This window comes from Gorilla gorilla, chromosome 7 (genome assembly GCF_029281585.2).
Source record: "Gorilla gorilla gorilla isolate KB3781 chromosome 7, NHGRI_mGorGor1-v2.1_pri, whole genome shotgun sequence".
NCBI classification, from domain to species: domain Eukaryota; kingdom Metazoa; phylum Chordata; class Mammalia; order Primates; family Hominidae; genus Gorilla; species Gorilla gorilla.
The window spans coordinates 29,659,261-29,680,873 of record NC_073231.2 but is presented as its reverse complement, the minus strand read 5'-3'; the positions used below and the strand labels follow the sequence as shown (position 1 = coordinate 29,680,873).

General features: G+C 39.3%; 2 protein-coding genes across 10 annotated transcripts in view; one reads left to right on the top strand and one right to left on the bottom strand.

The window, feature by feature from the left end:
• Window positions 1-2,182, bottom strand: part of CDCA2 (cell division cycle associated 2) — a 49,368-nt gene extending 47,186 nt beyond the window's left edge. For 3 of the 7 annotated variants that reach the window (XM_019032934.3, XM_055348271.2, XM_055348269.2), the window contains exons 1-3: window positions 1,783-2,182; window positions 345-405; window positions 90-260 (exon numbers count right to left, since the gene is read on the bottom strand). In XM_019032934.3, coding sequence (XP_018888479.3) covers window positions 90-260; window positions 345-405 — 232 coding nt within the window. In that variant the 5' untranslated portion in view covers window positions 1,783-2,182. Of the gene's footprint in view, window positions 1-89; window positions 261-344; window positions 406-1,171; window positions 1,728-1,782 lie in introns of those variants that run through there. The other 4 variants (XM_004046799.4, XM_019032935.3, XM_019032933.3 and 1 more) reach the window with 4 other exon arrangements.
• Window positions 2,152-21,613, top strand: part of KCTD9 (potassium channel tetramerization domain containing 9) — a 30,311-nt gene continuing 10,849 nt past the window's right edge. The window contains exons 1-7 of one of the 3 annotated variants that reach the window (XM_063709142.1): window positions 2,349-2,446; window positions 10,156-10,261; window positions 14,382-14,503; window positions 16,299-16,342; window positions 19,955-20,051; window positions 20,661-20,719; window positions 20,918-21,046. In XM_063709142.1, coding sequence (XP_063565212.1) covers window positions 20,692-20,719; window positions 20,918-21,046 — 157 coding nt within the window. In that variant the 5' untranslated portion in view covers window positions 2,349-2,446; window positions 10,156-10,261; window positions 14,382-14,503; ... (1 more) ...; window positions 19,955-20,051; window positions 20,661-20,691. Of the gene's footprint in view, window positions 2,447-3,326; window positions 3,347-10,155; window positions 10,262-14,381; window positions 14,504-16,298; window positions 16,343-19,954; window positions 20,052-20,660; window positions 20,720-20,917; window positions 21,047-21,613 lie in introns of those variants that run through there. The other 2 variants (XM_004065432.5, XM_063709143.1) reach the window with 2 other exon arrangements.

The following is a 21,613-nucleotide window of genomic DNA, read 5'->3' as shown; positions in this document are numbered from 1 at the left end:
GACAGTACGTATAAACAAATAAAGCTGAGTTACATTAAAGTTATTTTTAAACTTGAAAAGCATTACAATAGAATGACAACTTTTCTTACCTGCAGAGTTCCTAACAAAGCTTTCAGGTGTAATTCCCAATTGCTCTACGGTTACTGTGGAAAAGTTCAAAGGTGATTTAAAAGTATCTGGTGTGCAAGGATTAGGAGGTAATTCGGCATGCTTCTGAGGAGTCACAATCTTCCCAGTTCCCAAAATGAAAGAGGCATTTCCTGAAACGGACGACATATTGTAGGGGTGAGGACAACTCTGTCTAAACCTTCAACTTCACAAGGAGGCAGCAGATCATCACATACCAGCATTATTCATTGCAGACTCCTTGGTTTCAGGGGGCTTGTCTTTTGAATTGGCATCCATCTAAGAGGTGAAGAAAAACAATGAAAAATAACCCCACCAGCAAGATGAATGTGATTCGATCACGAATCTTATTCAGGACTGAAATGTAACACAGCCCATACTGGCATAGAAACACACGTCACAGGTTTCATTTTTTATTTTAATTTCTGTGGATATACAGTAGATGTATAATTTATGGGGTATGTGAAATATTTTGATACAGGCATGCAATTCGTAATAATCAAATCAAAGTAAATGAGGTAGCCATTATCTCAAATATTTATCCTTTTTGTTATAAACAATCAAATTATACTTTGCTATGTTTAAATGCACAATTAAATTATGGACCGCCACCCTGTTGTGCTAGCAAATACTAGATCTTATTCATTCTATGTTTTTCTACCTATTAACCATCTCCACTTCCTTTCCATCCATCCCCAATACACTTCCCAGCCTGTGCTAACCATTCTTCTACTCTAAGCGCGTACTTTTAAAGCCAAATTAAACAGAAAGAAGTGGAGGAAACTGCTGTTCAGGCACCAAAGCAGACCCCAAAGGATAAGCCACGGCTTTTGAACCGTAGCGAAAACCTGAATCATAAGGGTACCCCTCTCAAGACGCAGCTCTGTCCACTTCCAGAAATTCTCTCAACAGGTCCGGATGCACTCCTGGTCACCCAGAGCAGCTCCTGACAGGAGTACTAATTCTGTGCTGCAGGGTAAGCCGAACAAACTGCCTAGAAATGCCCCGGAGAAACAGCCCCGTGGCAGCGCGGATGCAATCCTACCTCTCACGCCGCACCTGAAGGCCCGCCAGGCAGACAGGCTTACTCCCAGAGCCCCGTGGCAGGCGAGCGTCGCGTCGGCCGCTCCTTCCAGACCCCGGCTCCTCTGTCCGGAAGGGCTCTCCTGGCAAAGCACCCGCAGCCGGGAGCCGCTCTCCGAACCCGGAGCCCGAGGTCCCGGCGGCTGACCTGGACTCACAGCCCGCGCTGATCCTGGCCTGCGCTCTGCCCGGCAGCCTCCTCCACCCGCCTCCTCCGCCCGCCGACCGATTCAAATCCCCGACCCCGCCCCTCGGTGCCGAATTTACTCTACGAATCACTCCGCCACCGCTCCCTTCTCCAGTCCGCCTACACTCCGAGCGCTCCCAGGCCTCTCCCTCGGCACAGGAGTGGCTTCCTGGGCTCGGAGAGGGACCACCGCGAGCTGCTGTCAACCCGCGGACTACAGACACCTGCCACTGCCTTGTGACCTCGGGGACTACTTTTCAGGAGAGTCTCGCGGAGTAACGCTTCTCTCAGCGCTTTAACACCGCCTCCCACCTTTCTATTGGATGCTGCAAACTTCGAAAAGACTCATTCAACCAATCCTAACAGAGCGACGAGCTGGCTCTTACCCAATCAGTCCGTCCCTACCGCAGCCGTTTCCTCGCTGGGCCGGCTTGTGGGCGGGGCTAACGCGGGAGGAGGGGCTGACTGGTGTTTGGGTCCCTTTCAGCGCTCCACCTCCTTTCCCTAGACCCCGCCCTCGTATGCAGATAAGCGCTACCTAAACTAGAGGGTGCGCCTGCTCAGTAACGCTGGAAGCCGCCGTCCGGCTCCAGGAGCCTCTCTGATTGGCTGATGCCCCTTCCCGTCTACTAGCCTTCAGCGTCTCTTCCCTCCCTCCGTCCCGGCTAGGTTAGCCAGAGCCCGCCCGATACTGGGTGCTGATTGGCTGGACTCTGTCCGGTGACGCAGGTTGGTTGGTACGGCAGAGTGTCAGTCTCGGAGAGGTGGGGGAAGGGCCCCAGGCAGGCTGAGGAGCCTAGGGGCGGGGTGGGAAGGAGGACCGGCCGAACCCTGGGTGTGGGACAGAGTGCGCGCGTGTGGTGTGTCCCCAAGGGCAGGAAGGTGGCGAAGGGAGGCGAATCCGAGTGGGTGGAGGGAGGGGAAGGGCGGGAGGAGAAAAAGGTGGGAGGAGGACCAGGTGGGAGGGTGGCGGCTCACTCAGGACCCAGCGGGGGCAGCGCGATGAGGCGGGTGACCCTGTTCCTGAACGGCAGCCCCAAGAACGGAAAGGTAACGGGGGCGTGAGGGGGCGCGGCGGGCCGGGGGTCGGGGCGAGGGCGGACGGTGCGGAACCGGCTGGCGGGGCAGCGGTGAAGTTGGGTAGAGGGGCTGGGAGGTGGGCGTGCGCGGGCTGGGGGCGCTCGGGGACAGCACAGGGTCCCCGCGGCCTCCTCCCGACCCTCAGGACCCCCGTGCCCGAGCCTGCCCTTCAGTGCCTCAGCTGCCTGGGGGCCGGCGCGGTTCGGCCCGGGGGCTCCGGGTCTCCCGGATGCGCGGGGCGGGGGGCGCGGGGACGGGGGCGCGGGGAGGGCCGCGGTCACCTGGGCGCCCGGGCGGTCGCGCCTCTTCCCGCCTCTCCCCGAGACCCCGCTCCCGCCTGCGGGAGGAGGCGCGCCGGCTCCGGTGCTGAGTAATGATCTGCTCGGAAAGTGGCGGCGAGCACCAGAGCCTGTGGAGATGGGTCAGGGAGACAGAAGTAAACTGCCCGTGGATAAACAAAATCTTCTCCCATCCGAGGTCGCAGACAGGATTTTTAAAATGGGGCATTTTCTTGTTGATTTTTGCCCTCCTCTCTGAGATGCCTCAAGCCCCCACGCCCCGCCGCCGCCAAACTTCTCTGTACTCTTTTTATTATTTTGCCTTATTTTGATTCCCTAGAGGACGGGTACAGCAGACCCAAAAGGGATCGATTTGACAGTCGCCTTTGCTGTGTTAGGCCTTTGCGGAGGGTGTGGTGCTAAGTGTTCTTCCAGCGCTGGAGCAAGCCAAAACGAATTCTCTTCCTTCCCAGCCTTTTGCCCCACCCATGAAAGTTGTTCTGCTCCTTTGGGAAATTTTCACTGTTCGAGGCAGACATTTATTGCGTTGCTAAATGATACCTAGAAGTAACTCAGCTTTTACGAGTCTAAGGTAAAGGTAAATGGGTCTCGCTGTGTTGGTTGCCAAAATACTCTGCTGCCTGCACATTCGGGGAACATTGTAAATTTTTAAATAGTGAAATTGTCCAGTGGCATTAAAAATGGCTTTCCGATTATTCAGTGTAGAGTAAACATGCTCCGAAAATTCGAACCAGAGTGTGGTTTGTTGGCTATAATTGTATGTTCTTTTGGTCTTAGAGATTTAATACTCATTTAAAAACAGAATTGGTATAAATTCGAGTTCTTGAGTTATCATGAATGCTACCCCGAAAATATGTTCACGAAGTTTACATTTCTCATCACTATTAACTTTTTCTAAACGTGTTCTGTGTTTAGCTACTACCTGTTATCTAAAACGTATGTTGTTACTCTAAGAAAGATTTAGTATGTTCAAAATTGGTAATATTTCTCAAAAACAATCTTCTGGTTGACCTTTTTAATGCAGTATCTCTGCTATGTTACTCATGGAAGACAAATATTTAAACCTAGTCATAAATATTTTTGCTCTAAATCTCTCCCAAATCCACTCAATTTGGTTGTCAAAAATTAACTGAGTTGGTCTTTCCATATTGTTGTTCACACGGATTTTTTTTAAGCTATCTAGTTTTGACTAGATTAGATTCTTGGATTTAAATTTTATTTACTTTAAAAATATTCTGCTAGAGAATCTCAGAAGATTGGGGAAAATGCATCTCAAATAATTAAATATAAATATGTTTATGTTACAACGTAAAAATCCAAACCGGAGAGTACTAGATAAAAAGAAACAAAGCCATGATCTTCACTGCTCAGTTGATGAACATATTCTAAGACGTTGGCAGTGTTTTCTCTCCCTTCAGTTGATTAAAAAAATTTATAATTATTCTTATTTGACAAAAGAGCTGCATAATACATAACAGCTTGCATTTTTATATATAAAGTGACTAATTGGATTGGCATGATCATGACATGAATGTTCATTAAGAATAAGCTGGGAAAAGTGCTACTCAAATAGAATAGAATTTGATTTCCCATCCACCAGTTGGAATATCTGTACCACTTACTTTATCTCCTTTACCTCGCTTCTGCTTTTGTTTCCTGGTTATAAGAATAATCTCTGTTTTTTCAAGTAAGTTTCCCTCTCATAGCTTGTTTAGTAGTTACCAGACTGTGAGACTATGAAGCCTGGGGAAGGGCGTGGAGAGGCACAGAATTCTTCCAAGGTGCTGTGTTATATGCTCGCCAGGAATTGTCTGTGTATTGAATGAATGTAACTAGTGGTGGACGTATTTGACGTTGGAGAGAGGGCTATGCATTCTCTAAACTGTGGTTTCTGAAGTGAGATGACACACCACAGACAGTGTCCGAGACGATTTATTGGAGGTCAGGAAGAAATATACCTTTTGTTTATATCTTACACTTAAAAATATAAAATAATGTGAAAACTTGATTTTTCCGATCTAGAAAGACACAGGTGCCTTCAGTCACTGAACATTCAGCTGGTCTCAGGTCTCCTGTAAGAAGGGACGGCCTTCACATGTGAAAAGGTTAATAGTGTCTTCTTCACTGATTGGTTGTCGTTGACATTGTGATATGGAAGCTTACAACTGGCACATTAAGATTTATATCTAGTTTTAACCAAATTAACCCTCACCAAAATGCCAAGTGATCTTAAAGGATTACTTCAAAGAAACTGCAGCTTGAGACAATATTAATTATGCAAGCACAAGTAAACAATGAGGAAATGGCAGAGCCACTTCTCCTAGTATGTATAAACCATGAGACTAAAAAAAGGGTGGGTCTCTTTGGACCTGAGAAGTTGAAACAGTGCTGAGTTTTAAAGAAGAATATTTGAAGTCCTACTTATTAATTACTATTAATAATCAGCCTCTCCCTAAGTGTATGTTATTCTTTGAAATATTAGCCATTGATAGGATGAGTCATCCTAGTTAGCAAGATATTTAGAAATACGTTCTAGGGCATGAAGACAAATGGCTTCAGATTTTTTTCTTTTCTGATTTTTTGGTTTTTGTTTGTTTTTTACTTTTATTTATTTATTATTTATTATTATTATTTTTTGAGACGGAGTTTTGCTCTTCCACCCAGGCTGGAGTGAAGTGGCGTGATCTCAGCTCACTGCAACCTCTGCCCCCCAGGTTCAAGCGATTCTCCTAACTCAGCCTCTTGCGTAGCTGGGATTACAGGCGCTTGCCACCATGCCCTGATAATTTTTGTATTTTTAGTAGAGACGGTTTTCACCATGTTGGCCAGGCTGATCCTGAACTCTTGACCTCATGTGATCCAACTGCCTTGGCTTCCCAAAGTGCTAGGATTACAGGCGTGAGCCACCATGCCCGGCTTATTTTAATGTTTAAAGTCAATCCTGTATTTGGCAGAATTTCACTAAATTTAATGATAAATATTTAGGAGATTCTTACTGGCTAATTCATAGTCTGAGTCACTGAAAGTCCTCATCATTTGGGAAAACATGTACTTTCTAACAGTGGAATGTAGTTCATAAATACATAAATATACAGATGTTTGAGTACATGCCCAAAAGTATGTTACCAATGGGGTGTGTGGTCAGAAACATTTGAAGGCCTTAGTTCTAATCAGTGGAATCTTTGGTTTAAATTTTGAGGGGTTTTTTTGGTTTGTTTTTTAAAACTGCTCTGAAAGAGTCAGTTATGTTGTACCTGTCATCCTTTTTCCATGTGCCTCAACATTTTCGTTATTCTTTTTAATATTCCCTGTAAGAGTTGGCATTAAGGAAATTGAAATGGGGACTTGCACATCTGAATGCGGTGTGTGGCTTCTGAGCAACTTAATGTCAGTGCAGAGTTTCTATACGTCTTGAACACAGAGTGCTTTTTTTACTTCAGAGTATTCAATAATGAGCTGTGCAAGTCCTAGGCCTTTTGTATACTGATTAATTCATCATTCATTCATTCATTCATTCATTCAGTGAACACTTAGTAAATGCCTTCTGAGTATGTGGCATCATGCCAAACATGGCAAACAGGGTAGGAAATACTTTCATTCTGTACCGTGTTTTCATTCTTGGTCCAAGAAATAACTTTTCTTCAGGTTTTGGTATTAGGTCAGAAACACGTTGTTGGGGGCAGGCACAATGGCTCATGCCTGTAATCCCAGCACTTTGAGAGGCTGAGGTGGGAGGATTGCTTGAGTTCAGGAGTTCAAGAACAGCCTGGGCAACATAGTGAGATCCCATCTCTAAAACAACAACAACAACAAAGAATGAAAAAGAAATATGTTGTTAGTAGCAAGTATCCAGGTTTGAATCCATTACGTTGTTAGAGTTGGAGAAAGGTGAAAATTTATGTGAACCTCTGCCTCTGAAGGCTAAACATTAATAAGAACCTAGTGAGGGCCCACTTTTTAAGCTTGAACATTTCTTAATATATTTGATACATAGAAAAGAATACAATAAAGAATATACATAAAAATTAAGAGGAACATAATATAGCAAACATCTGTAAATCTGCCAGATAACCCAAGAAGTAGCATGTTATCAATAACATAATGTGTTTATCCACGTTCCTGTTCTCCTGTTTTGTTTTTCTCTTTGCTGTGTGTTTTTAAATAGTTTTGTCACATATATATGCATAACTAAATTACCTTTTTTTTTTTTTTGAGTCAGAGTCTCACTCTGTCGCCCAGGTTGGAGTGCAGTGGCACGATCTCTGGCTCAATACAACCTCCACCTCCCAGGTTCAAGCAATTCTCCTGCCTCAGCCTCCCAAGTAGCTGGGATTACAGGCACCCGCCACCATACCTGGCTATTTTTGTGTTTTTAGTAGAGACAGGGTTTCACCATATTGGCCAGGCTGGTCTCAAACTCCTGACCTCGTGATCTGCCCGCCTCGGCCTCCCAAAGTGCTGGAATTACAGGCTTGAGCCACCGTGCCCGGCCCTCACCTTTTTTTTTTTTGAGACAGAGTCTCGCACTGTCACCCAGGCTAGAGTGCAGTGGTGCGATCTTGGCTCACTGCAACCTCTGCCTCCTGGGTTCAAGCGATTCTCCTGCCTCAGCCTCCTGAGTAGCTGGAATTACAGGCACGTGCCACCACTCCCGGCTAATTTTTGTATTTTTAGTAGAGATGGGGTTTCACCACGTTGGTCAGGCTGGTCTCGGCTGACCTCCTGATCTGCCCGCCTCAGCCTCCCAAAGTACTGGGATTACAGGCGTGAGCCACTGTGCCTAGCCACTAAGTTACGTTTTTAAAAAATCAGCTTCGGGACATACTGTATCTCAAATTGATATTATACTGTATATAGTTTTTTGTGGAGACAATGTCTTCCTATATTGCCCAGACTGGTCTCAAACTCCTGGCCTCAAGCAGTCCTCCTTCCTCAGTCTCCCAAGGTGCTGCGACTACAGGCGTGAGCCATCATGCCAGGCCAGTCCTTGCTTTTTTCATTCAGTATAATTCTCTTCCAACCATAATATCTGACATAGTGATAATTTATTCATTTTTACTACTTTATTAAAGTACATGTTATACAAATACTACCATGATATTCCTGTCAGTGGACATTAGGTTGTTTATTTTCTTTATATTTTGTTGTTAAATTGACAGTGCTGTCATGAATATTTCTGTATATGTATCCTGGCACACAGCAGCAAGCATTTTTCTAGGGAGGTAGTTATCAAACTTTAGCATGCATCAGAGTCACTTGGAGGAGGAGGAGGACTTGAGAAAACTGCTGGACTTCATCCCCAAAGATTAATATTCAGTAGGTCTGGGGTGGGGTAGGAATGTACATTTTTAATTTGCAGGTGAAATGTGGTTCAGATGCTGCAGGTGACAGGATCACACATTTGAGAACCACCACTCTAAGGTATAGACACATAGTTGTAATTATTGGGTGTTAGAATATGTAAATATTCAGTTTTGCAAAATAATGCCAGATTGTTTTTCAAAGTCATTGCAGTAATTTATATTCCCACCACCATTGCATAAATCTTCCCTGTTGGTCCACATCCACTCCAACACTTGATATTATCAGTATTTTCCATTTTAAAATTTTCTTTTTTCACCTTAGAGTTAATTATCTTTTTTTTAATTATCTCATCTTTTAAAGAATAAGATCATGTAAATATTTAAAATTTATTTGACTAAAAGTATAGGTAGAGAAAATTGAGTTCTATATTTAGTTACTAGTGGTGATTAGTGGTTTTGTTGGGTAAATCAGCCTGCATAAATTCAACAATTTATGTGTATTGTATATTACATAATGCACAATAAATACTTGTGTATTTATCATAACAACTTTTTGCAAATTAATTTTTTTATTGGACCTTTAGGATCCAGGCAGACAGCCAGATTAGAAAATATTTAGTGATATGGTAAATTGTTTTTGATACTTTATTAGGATTGATTAAAGTGGCAATAAAAGTCGAATTCAAATACACAAATACTTGTGTATTTATTGTGTATTATGTAATAAATCTTGTGGGTATAAAAGAAAAAATATTTTACGTGCATGTGCAGGTTTTAATTTTTAAATTTAAATAATACAGGTTACAATTTGAAAATGGTGTTTAAAGGCAAATTAAAACTAGCCAATCGTACTAGGCATGGTGTTCCATTTACTCTCCAACTCATAGACAGCTTTCACTTGTCATGGGATCTGAAATTTAAAAATAATTGACTCTGAAAAGTAGTATAATACAGACATCATGAACTTTAATAGACATGCTTCTCAATAAATGTAAAATGCTTCTATTCTTAGGGCCTAAGTTGTTAAGGTAGATAATCCCAGTGACATGGAAACATCAGGCCCACATGGTGGAGATAACACATACAAAGCAAATGACCTTTGTAAGCACTATCATTTTATGATTTATTTGGCTCAGTATGAGGACAAAAACAATCTTAGTATATACTAACTGGAGCTTATGTCCATGATATACAAGATTTTTATTGTTCCTCTTTCTCAAAAGAGTTATATAAAGAAGAATGCATGTGCCAATCTGTTTGCAACTTTCTCCGTAACTTAATCATCTTTTCCATATGTATGACAAATTTATGTTGATATATATATTTTAAAACCTGGTTTCTAATTAGTTTAAAATACAGAGATTTTGCATATTTGAATATTAGTATTGCAACATAACTCCTTTTTATTTGTTTGGTATTGTTAGTATGTGCGAATGATTAGTTGGAAAACAAACGTCAAGAATAGCCCTCCAAGTGAAAACAAGTATATTGGCCCAACTTAAGGGAAATTTTCAAATTTCTAGAACTATAAGATTCTTCGTATTAATTTTAATTCTGTTTTCTCTAATTGACCACCCTTTGGTTATTTCACTTAAAGGAAATTGTTAACTGCCTGATTGCAAACTGCTAAAATAATTTTATTTATAGAACTAGTATCTGGAGCTATGGAGACCTTAAAATAAATTAAAACTTCCCCCCCTTATTACAAAAGTAATATAGGTTCATTGTAACAAATTTGGAAAACAAACAAAATAAAACAAAAAACTTAGCAGGGTGTGGTGGCTCATGCCTATAATCCCAGCACTTTGGGAGCCTGAGGCAGTTGGATCACGAGGTCAAGAGATCGACACCCTCCTGGCCAACATGGTGAAACCCCATCTCTACTAAAAATACAAAAATTAGCTGGGCATGGTGGCACGGTTTTACCATGTTGGCCAGGCTGGTCTTGAACTCCTGACCTCAGGTGATCCCCCCACCTTGGCCTCCCAAAAAGTGCCAGCATTACAGGCTTCAGCCACCATGCCCAGACTGCTTTAGAATTGCATTTATACTGTGTATTTTTTTACCCTAATGACAGTGTAAGAGACTTAAATGAATATGACTGATTGTCACACAAAAAAGGTGTGTCCTACTTCAACACTCAACATTCAAGAAATATTTGTCAAAGACCTGCTGTAAGCCAGGTAATGTACCATTTGAACCTATGGCGGTTATTAGTAGAACAGCTCAGGAATATACTTCTTTAGTGCTGCTTATCAGCTTTACCAAGGGATAATTGGTCCCCTCTATTCACAGAACTCATAACAACTTTTTGCAAATTAATTTTTTTTATTGGACCTTTAGGATCCAGGCAGACAGCCAGATTAGAAAATATTTAGTGATACGGTAAATTGTTTTTGATACTTTATTAGGATTGATTTAAGTGGCAATAAAAGTTGAATTCAATTTATACCTAGACTGTGCTCCTTAGTAGTTTTACAGCCTACAAGGAAATACCTATTGTACTTTGATTGCCTTGAAAATAGTCCTTGCCAAGCAGTATGTGTGGTTTTTTTCTATCGTCTGGTCACATTTGACTTCAGTGGGGAAGAAACAGAAGATGGCAACATCCCAACCCTCTAAATAAAACAACAAACAGGTCTTGAGCTGTATTTCATCAGTTTGTTACTTTGGGTTCCTACGTCATGGGAAAGCCTAATAGAATTAAAATAGTTGTGTTTTTTTTTCTTCATTTTTTTTTCTGCTCTTTAAAATAGCACTGTCTAATAGAACTACTGAGATGATGGAAATTTGTGCTATTCAATATGGTAACAATTAGCCAGTGTGGCAGTTGAGCACTTGAAATGTGGCTAGTGTGACTGAACTGCATTTTAACTTTTAATTTTAATAGATTAAAATTTAAATAGACTCATGAAGCTAGTGGCTTCCACACTGGACAGCACAGCTTTAAAACATGGCAGGTGGCCTTTATTTTCATTGGAAGACAACTGACCCACAGAAAAACCAAGTCAATCATATGCAAGTAGACGACAATTCAAGTTAGTGTATTTTGAATAAGTCATATAAGATCTTAAGCTATAATATTACATTAAGTATTAAGCATAATACAGGCAGGTGCATTCAACTTGCATCTATTTTTCCGTATGGCCAAGAGAGAACAGTGAAAGAGGTGCTGAGAGAGAAAGTTGATGTTAGGGCAAGGAGGGGATATCAGGCAAAAGAAAGCCATACTGAGATATAAGAGCCAGAGGTAAATAAGAGGGAAAAGAAAGATTTAGAAAATTCTTTGTATGATGGCAACTATGCCAAGAACATTGAATTGGGAAAGAGGTGCTTGTGCTTCTTACCCTCCTCTCACAGCACCTTCTGACTGCAGGAGTTGTTTTGCATCTGCTTTGGTCAATCTCTTGCTCCTTTGCATGTTTGCTTCTCTCTTCTCTGTCTTTACTCTCTTCATGCTCTTTGCCTTAACACAACCCCAGCTTTGCCGTGTGCAATGCCGTAGGTACTGTATTTCGCTTCCCTTTGTCCCAGGAATGTGTATAATGCAATTACAGAATACCTCACTGTGTTGCAGAGGTGAACAATCATAGGAAATATGGGGGACATGTTTTAGTCAGGCTTTTTTTTTTTTTTTTGGAGAAGGAGTCTCACTTTGTCGCCCAGGCTGGAGTGTGGTGGTGTGATCTCAGCTAACTGCAACCTCTGCCTCCCGGGTTGAAGCAATTCTCCTGCCTCAGCCTCCCAAGTAGCTGGGACTACAGGCGCACGCCACCACGCCTGGCTAATTTTTTGTATTTTAGTAGAGATGGAGTTTCACTCTGTTACCCAAGCTGGTCTCGAACTCCTGAGCTCAAGCAATCCATCCGCCTCAGCCTCCCATAGTGCAGATTTTACAGGCGTGAGCCACCGCGCCCAGCCCTACTCAGGCTTTAATTATTTATGGCAAGCCTGCTGTGTGTAGGACACTTTGCCAAGTGCTTTGCATTATTTTTTTATTGTGATAAAAGATGGGACAAAATTTATCATTTTAACCATTTTTTAAATGTGTAATTCATTGACATTGTTTACATTCACAATGTGTGTAACCATCACCATGGTTTATTTCCAGTACTTGGTCATCATCCCAAACAGAAATTGTACCCATTAAGAAATAAGTCTCCATTCCCATCTATGCCTTGGTAACCTTTATTCTGCTTTCTTTCTCTATGAATTTGCCTGTTTTGGGTACTTTCATGTGAGTGGTATCATAGAATATTTATCCTTTTGTGACTGGCTTACTTCATTTAGCATACTGTCAAAAAGGTTCATCCATGTTGCAGCATGTGTCAGAATTCACGTCTCTTCTCGCTTTGCTTTCCTTTCCTTTTTCTTTATTCTTTCCTTTCCTTTCCTTTTCTCTTTTCTTTTTCCTTTCCTTTTTTCTTTTCCGTCCCATCATGTCCAGGCTGGAGTGCAGTGGCGTGATCTTGGCTCACTGCAGCCTTGAATTGGCAGGCTCAGGTGATCCTCCCACCTCAGCCTCCCAAGCAGCTAAGACTACAGGCATGTGCCTCCATGCTCGGCTACTTTTTGTATTTTTTTGTAGAGACCATGTTTCACCATGTTGGCCAGGCAGGTCTCGAACTCCTGGGCTCAAGCGATCCACCTGCCACAGCCTCTCAAAGTGCTGGGATTACAGGCATGAGCCACTGTACCTGGCCTCATTGTTTCTTATTGCTGAATAATATTCCATTGTATATATATACCATATTTTATTTATGCAATTACCTGCTTATGGACACTTGGGTTGTACGTTATTTTTTATAATGCACTTAATTTAATCCGCTTAAATTTTTCTTGCCTTCAACACTTTCCAAAATGCCCCAGCACTCTTCTGGCTTTCATCCTTCTGATCCAAGAGAAAAAAGTTAGAATCTGAGTACTCTGCTTTTGAAAAACTGCACACTCGTATGTTATCTCGAGCAGCTTTTTCCATGTCCTCCATTTACTTTATTTATTTAACTAGAAACTGTCCACTGTATTCCAGTCACTGGTGGACAGAGGACCAGCCTTAGCGCTCATTTCATATGGCATCTTGACATAATAAATCTTGGGACGTCCATGAGCTAGCTGACTGTGCTTCGTGTTTAGCTCTTCACCTACTTATTTTTCTTTTTTTAGGGGGGAGACAGAGCCTTGCTTGGTCATACAGGCTGGAGTGCAGTGGTGCAACCTTGGCTCACTGCAACCTCTGCCTCCCGGGTTCAAGCAATTCTCATGCTTCAGCCTCTGGAGTAGCTACAGGCATGCACCACCACACCTGGCTGATTTTTGTATTTTAGTAAAGATGGGGTTTCTCCATGTTGGTCTGGCTGGTCTCAAACTCCAGGCCTTAAGTGCTCTGCCCGTCTCAGCCTCACAAAGTGCTGGGATTACAGGCATGAACCACTGCGCCCGACCCTTACCTAGTTTTTATTCCTAACTTTCAGAGGTCATCACTGATAATGGTGCAACTGTACAACTCAGTCGCTGGGAACCCATAGTTACAGTTAGGACCAGGGCACAAAATTCACTTACATGTAGAAATTCTCAGCACCCTGCTTAAACAGTTGCATGTATCTTGCACATATATCAGACTGCTTGATTCACAGCAGGACAGATCAATTCATTGTCACCCAGCTGTTTGCTCTGTTCTTAAATGTTAGATGCTAAAATCTGGCTTAGTTAATGAAGAATTAAATAAATGAGGTGAGAAGTTATCTTTTCTGTGGTAGTTGATGTCGTTAATGATATAATAAACAGCACCAGCACACTCCTGTTCTAAGGATGAACCATTCAAATAAATAAATAGTAAAAGGACAACATAATAGGGACTTACTAGGTCTCAGGCACTTTGCTGAGCTCTTATGCATGAACTCATTTCATAATACCTTCTGAAGTAGGTGCTACTATTTTCTTCATTTCTAGTTAAAGCAACAGAAGCATCAGTAGATTGACTCAAGTTAACAGCTAGAAAATGTCAGACTCTAGATCGAAGTGTAGGTCTATCTTACTTCACAACTGGAGTGCTATTTAACACACCTTAGGATTGTAGATTGTTTTGGTCAGAGATGATTTCTTATGTTCTAGTTGAGGAGTCGGCAATATTAGGCACCAAGTGAATAAATGAGTCATGGAAGAAAAGGGGGCACTGTTAAGAACCTCTTGAAGTCTCCTTTTATATGATAATCTTTTTAGCACTGTTCTAGTGTGATGGTTTATAACTTATGGGGGATAACATGTATTAAAGAAATTGTTCATATTATTCTGGTGTGTTTACAGGTGGTTGCTGTATATGGAACTTTATCTGATTTGCTTTCTGTGGCCAGCAGTAAACTCGGCATAAAAGCCACCAGTGTGTATAATGGGAAAGGTGGACTGATTGATGATATTGCTTTGATCAGGTAACCTTCACCTTTTTATAAGCTGTCAACAGTGTGCCTCAACTTCTTGGTGCTATGCTGTTTCCCTTAAGCAGTAGTTTAATCACTGTTAAGAATACAGGATTTTGGCAAGTGATTACCTAGAATTTGCTCTTTGGAATTTAAATCATTTGGGCTTGAGGTGTATTGATCAGCTAGAAAACCCTTAGTACATTTCAGTATACTGATAGTCTTTCTGCATAGTTCATATATGGCTATGAGGAATTTCTTCTTTGTGGTATTAGAGAAGGATCTAGTAAGACGTGCAGTTTTTAACATTAAAAATCTAATTCATCTCTTCACTTTTACATGCACCTGCTTGTTAATCATTTCCTAAGAATGCTTTGCATTTTATAATCATTACAAAGGCCAGATTTTGTAAAAACTTTATAATTATGATAGAATTCTAAGTAGTGATATCACCAGTGATCCACCATAATTATAGGCTTATGTTTGTACCTTAAATATCCCAGGCAGATTTATCTCTTTAAAACAAGTGTGTAGTTCACCTTACTTCATCTTCATGAGGTCAGAGAATTTTGGAGCAGGAAGATGCTTAACAAAGAAGATGGTAAAGGGAACACAAATTAAGTATTGACTATGCCACTTATGTTATCATTGCTTTGCCTGAGTTATACCATTTAATTGGCAAAGCATGAGTTTTTTTTTATCAGTGATGTGAAGATAATGATGCTTTAACTTATAATGATATACAAAGTCTCTGTATAAATCTAGATCAAAATGACCTTTCAATATAATATACTGCTTTGCAGTTAATCAGTTCTAGACCCTTCATTTTACAGATGAGGAAACGAATTACCTGTGAAGCTGAGGACTCACTCAGGTCATACAGCTAGTTGGGTTTTGTTAATGAAAACAGATTTTTATACTAATCTGAAAAAGTAAACTGGCATGGTGAACAAGTAGGAAATACTATACACTACATTTTAAATCCAAATAAATTAGGATAACTTCTTAGTTTTTCAATATGTATCTCCCAGCTTCTTTCAGTTTCTAAGGAAAACTGAGTCACATTGTTGGATGATGATCCTCATCAACCTAACTTTCTTCTTAACAAACACAAACTCTGCTTCTTAGAAAAATTTAACGTGTTCTGTGATGTCCTATAGGAAATAAAAACGTCTACAATGGAAGGTTATAACTGAAGCCTTCTGAGCTATAAGATATCTGTTTATTCATTTTTGGTTCACAATACAGTATCTGGTGTAATGGGTTGAGGAAGAGGATGTGCACTGATTGTCCATAACTGTGGGTTATGTGCAGCCATTTACATTTGGGTGTATGGTGGATGTGTAGTGGGTAAACACTGACAGTAGAGTTACTTCCAGCTATATTTTTCCTAGACTTAATATGACAGTTTATTTCATCTCCAAAGCACACAACAGCTGATGATTTCGGGGTAAAAAATGTAAAGAAAAAAATAATAGTTGGCTGTGACTTATAATCTATCCTTTGAGCATAATTATTCATTCTCAATTGATAAGAAAGCTGAACTCAACATCATTTGTGTAAGGAAATTTTTTTCCCCACATTTCAAAAGTACTTTCATGTGCAAGATCTTATTTTTGAATTTAAATTCAAAGACAGTTAAGTTCAAGGGGTTAAACAAAGCATTGGAAACTTAGCTTCTTTGCAGTCTAGATTGATAGCAAAACCTATTGTCTATATAATTGTAAGGAATAGTTCCTATAAGCAACAGATAATTAATGTGATTTTTAGATTTTGATGGTGGCTTTTTAAATTTTGATTTCCCCAGGGATGATGATGTTTTGTTTGTTTGTGAAGGAGAGCCATTTATTGGTAAGTGACTTTAAAAGCCAATTTTATCTGCCAAAAAAAAAAAAAAAAGACCGAATGACAATTATTTTAAATGGGGCTATTAAGCTTAAACATTAAAAATGATCTTATGGCTGTATTCAAATCTTCACCCTTTTTGATTCTGCATTGGGTGTGTTAAAGTAAATTTTTTACTATATGATTGTAGTTTATTATGGGTGCATCTTTTACATGCCTTTAAAATGCTCTGGAGGTATACATATTCATTAACTGTAACATAGTAAGGTAGTTTTGATTTTAGAAACAATTGTTTTGTTTGAAAATTTTTTCTTTGATGGTGAATGTCAAAATTTTTCTACGTGTTGTATTACATATTTCTGAGTAAATATTGCTTGCGTAAGTAGTGTTTGACAGTATTTCACAGTGATCAGATCAGCCAAAAAATGACTTGGTATCAACCACACACACAGGTGTGCACACACACTACCCTTTGATTTGGAAGAAAGCTTATAGTTGTATATCTCAAAAGAAAAGGCCAAAAGGAAGATAAAGTATTTGATTTATTTAGATCCATACAGTCAACACTCTGAATATTTAAGTATTTTTTAAAGCATCATACTAATTGCATTTGGTGAGTGGAAGTAGTTCTCAGGATTGTTGCACAGGCAATTGTCAACTTAGAAGTAAGTGCATACTCTTGTCTGTCTGTCTCTACCTTAAAACTGTAAGCAAGAACTTCTCATCTTCTTTTATCCATTGGCCTAACAGTGACTGGCAGGCAATGGTCACTTAATTGGTCCACTGCATACAAACACAATAAAAAATGATCAATTAAGGTTTTTTTATTGTTATTAACTCACGGATTTAAAAATATTTGGTATATTTTCATCCTCTGCATTTATTGATGTTCAGATGGTCTTAATTTTTTGCCACTGGAAATCTCTTCGGGTCTTTTTAACAAACCTTGTTGGATTTTATGGCTTTCTTATTATCTGGAATAACTGGTGTTCATCTTAAAACCTTTTCCTGTCTCAGACCTGGATCAACATTTTTCCAACAAGCCTTGATTTTTTTTAGTGGGAAGTGTCATTCCAAGACAAATCTGGGTGCTAGGGAGGCTCTTCGCTATTGGGTTCATTATTGTTGCTATGCCTTTTGGTGGACAGAATTGAAAATATATAGGTAGAGATAAAATTTGTATATATGTTATAGGATATAAAGTTTATATGTCATATATAACAAAATATGGATAGATGAAATAACTCATGGCTTCATAGTAGTACTTAAAGTTTATATTAAGGATTGTAAGGTTTTTACTTATCCTCTTCTGTCTTACATCTGTGTCTCCTTTTTCTATATCAATAGTCCTGACTTTCAGGGACATGGAGACTAATAGAATTATAATGTCACATAATTACTCATTTACTTTACCCCATACAGAACACATCTAAAAATGTCAGAGTAACAAACTCAATACTTTCAGTACCAATATTACTAAAAACAGTTAAATGTTTTTCATATGCTAAATCCTTTCTCCCCTTACTTAAAAATAATTGTATTGTTTCTGAATTGTCAGAACATATAGCCATTGTATATTATACTGTCTCCCTTTATACACTCATTTAGTTTTACTTCTTCAAGCGTACACTTACCTCCAATCCTTTTGTTATGTTTCCAGTGGTTATCTGAAACTTGTTCTCTAGTAGATTTCTCTCCAAGATACTATGAGAACAATATTCGGTGACATCTTCCAATGGCAAGATGCCATTGCCATCCACTGTCTTTATGTAATTTTGGTATAAAATTATATGTCAAAGCTTATTAAATTATAAACTTTAGTATGTGTAACTTGTTCTGTGTTAATTATACCTCGGTGAAGCTATTGAAAAATCCTTGGTTCACATTATTTTTCTTTGAATATCTTAAATATGTTACTGCATTTTATTCTGGCTTGAGGTGTTGGTCTCAAAAAATCTGATCTTTCTTATGTGATTATTTTTCATAGATCACCCAAAGGATATTTCTCTTTCTTTAAAGTACAGTAATTTTAGTAGAATATTTATTGGTGTTCTGAGTTGTTCTGGATTGGTTTTCTCAGTATGTGATGGATCCTTTCAATATATAGTTTCAAGTGTATGTATTTTAAAATTTCAGTACAGTTTTCTTGAAGTTGACATTTTTATTTTGTTCACTTTGATTTGATTTCCTTCTTTCAGGACTCTATTGTATGTAGGGTGGATCTTTTACACTTGTCTTTTATGTTTGAAACTTTCTTTTCCTTTCTTTTTATTTTATTTATTTTTTTGAGACAGGGCCTCACTTCGTCACTCAGGCTGTAGTGCAGTGGTATGATCTTGGCTCACTACAGCTTCAACCTCCTGGGTTCAAGTGATCCTCCTGCCTCAGCCCCCCACCAGTAGCTGGGACTGCAGATGTGTGCTACCATGCCCGGATAATTTTTTTGTATTTTTTGTAGAGATGGGGTTTTGGGGTTTTGCCCTGTTGCCCAGGCTGGTCTCGAACTCCCTGAGCTCAAGCAGTCCACCCGCCTCGGCCTCCCAGAGGATTATAGGCATGAGCCACCACGTCTGACCATTTCTTTTTAATTTTTCAAGCTATTCTCTTTTTTACCTTTTCTTTCCCTTAAGTCATTGTCTATTGTGTTTAATCACTCTTGTATTTCTTTTGCTTTAGTCTTTAAAAATCATTTTTCTTTTATTTCTAATTCTCTTGGGAGTTCTTGCTACTCATTTCTGAATTTTTAAATCCTGGTTTATATTGTTGTTTTATACCTTGTATAAACTTCTTTTAGCATGTTTTGGAATATTAGATTATAATTTTGATCTATTTTGTGGGTATTTCTGGCATGTTTTCATTATCTATAAGGACAATTATTATTTTAACACTTTTGTATTAACATTTGATCAGTCCTTTTGTATTGCTCATTTTTATATGAAATTAGTTTTTCTTAACTTGAAAAGAGGGCTGACAGGACAGTTTTTCTAATTTCATGGCTCTAGAGTTCCCTTTTCTGTTGTTTTTGTGAAGTGTTTAAAATACACAGAACTCATTTTCTGATATATTCTGGTCTATTAAACCTCTTAACTTTCATCTGGAGTCCTTTTTTTTTTTTGTCTCTGTTGTCTTTGTTGCATTCAACTTGGATTATTTTCCCAGCATCTTATCAGTATGGGGCTTTGTCCATGGAAGGGAGTTTTGGCCATTTGGTTTTAAGAGTTTATTTTCAGCCCTATAAGATCTTACTGCAAACTACTTGCATCACCCACTTGTGGGGTGATCTCAATCTGTTGTTTTCAGCTAGACTTATTAAGCAATGAAGTCAGTATCTATGGATGGCTTTAACATTCATGGGTTCATCATATACCCTGTTGCTTCTCTCTGCTTTTTCTTTCACAGGCGCTGAAAGCATGCTGCTCTTATAGCTGTTGGTATTGGTGGGACTACCTTATCACCTAGTGTTGTTTTAGATGCAGTCTGTGGGTTTGGGTATTGCTGTCCTAGTAGCTCTGGTATGCTTTTATTATGTGTGTATTCAGTTTAAAAAATTATGCCATTACCATCTTCCCAGAATCCCCAATCTTAATATTTGTATTATTTTCTACATGTCATCTCTAGATCCTCAGACAGATTCTAAGCCTCCTGAGGGATTGTTAGGATTCCACACAGACTGGCTGACATTAAATGTTGGAGGGCGGTACTTTACAACTACACGGTAGGTGTGTGTGTATGTGTGTTAGAGAGAAAGAGAATGCAAAAGAAGCACTGTGTACCCTTTGTTCTTCAATTTGCTGATTTCCTTAAAAGATACCCAAATGCTGCTTAAATATACTATGTGATCTGAAACTATTTTTTATAACTTTTTTTGAAGAAAAAAACATGGTTCACTCCAGAGAAAGCATAAAAGGCATCACTTCAGTGTTTTAGAACATGCTTTTTAGATACTGAGTAATAAACACACAATATAAGTAAAAATTAACACTACTGAAATTTGTGGAGACCACAACTGCTTTTATTAAAGGGCAGAAAAATGTAAGTTTGGAAGATCAAGAATATTATTATGTAATAATTTGCTTACAGGATAGACAGACAAGTATTTAAAGCAAAGGAAACTAAAACAATGTTTAAATCAAAGGAAGTACCCTATTAGAAGGGATCTGATAAATGGCAACTTACTGCACGTTTTTGTTTCCCAGCGTTACTCCTACCAGGTTGTAGCATGCATCTTTTTGAGAGAGCAGCTGGGATCGAGTATACTCTTGACTTAAATATGTTTGTTTATAAAGACAAATGGAGAAATCAATTTTTTTCCCTGAATTCTTAGGAGCACTTTAGTGAATAAAGAACCTGACAGTATGCTGGCCCACATGTTTAAGGACAAAGGTAAGTGTAACACGTTGTTTTCACATTTCATCTTACCTGTTTTATATCTGTGCTGACTTTATAACTCCTGACCTTCTGTACTTACTAATTATGTCAGTTTTTAAGAGTAAAAACTTATATTTAGCAATTTTTTCCTCATACATTTCTGACTTTATTTTTTGTTTATGGGGGACTTTCTTTATTATAATGGTAACACAGGTGTCTGGGGAAACAAGCAAGATCATAGAGGAGCTTTCTTAATTGACCGAAGTCCTGAGTACTTCGAACCCATTTTGAACTACTTGCGTCATGGACAGCTCATTGTAAACGATGGCATTAATTTATTGGGTGAGTTTATTTAGACTTTCAATATAATTATGTAACTACTCACATTTTTGTAAGTTTAAGATTTTAACTTTGTTTCACTCAGTAACAGTATATTTCCATAAAGTAAAAGTATATATTTTTTCTATTTTTTAAACTAGATGTTTTCACATGTATATGAGTGATATAGGTGTAGAAATAGATTTAGGCACAGGCAGGTGGTCCTTCAGGTAGATAGTCTTTGTACATATAGGTAAATATCTAAGCCATACGCATCAACTTTATATTCTAAATTGATTTACGTTCTATCACAAGTGATTTTAAAGGATTTTGTTGTTTCCTTTTTTAAAAATTGAATTAAGAATGTAACTTGGCTCCAAGTTCTGGATATTCCCCACATTATGTGAGAATTAGAGTAGTCAAGAGGGCAAATCATGCCTTGCAATCGTAATTCTCAATTAGAGTCTTGATTCTACAACTTGCTAACTTAGGGAGACTAACTTGGGGAAATTTCTCTGAGTCATATTGGAAAAATGAGTGTTAAAAGCACTCTTGACCCTATCTACATCACAAGATTTTTGTGAAGATTCA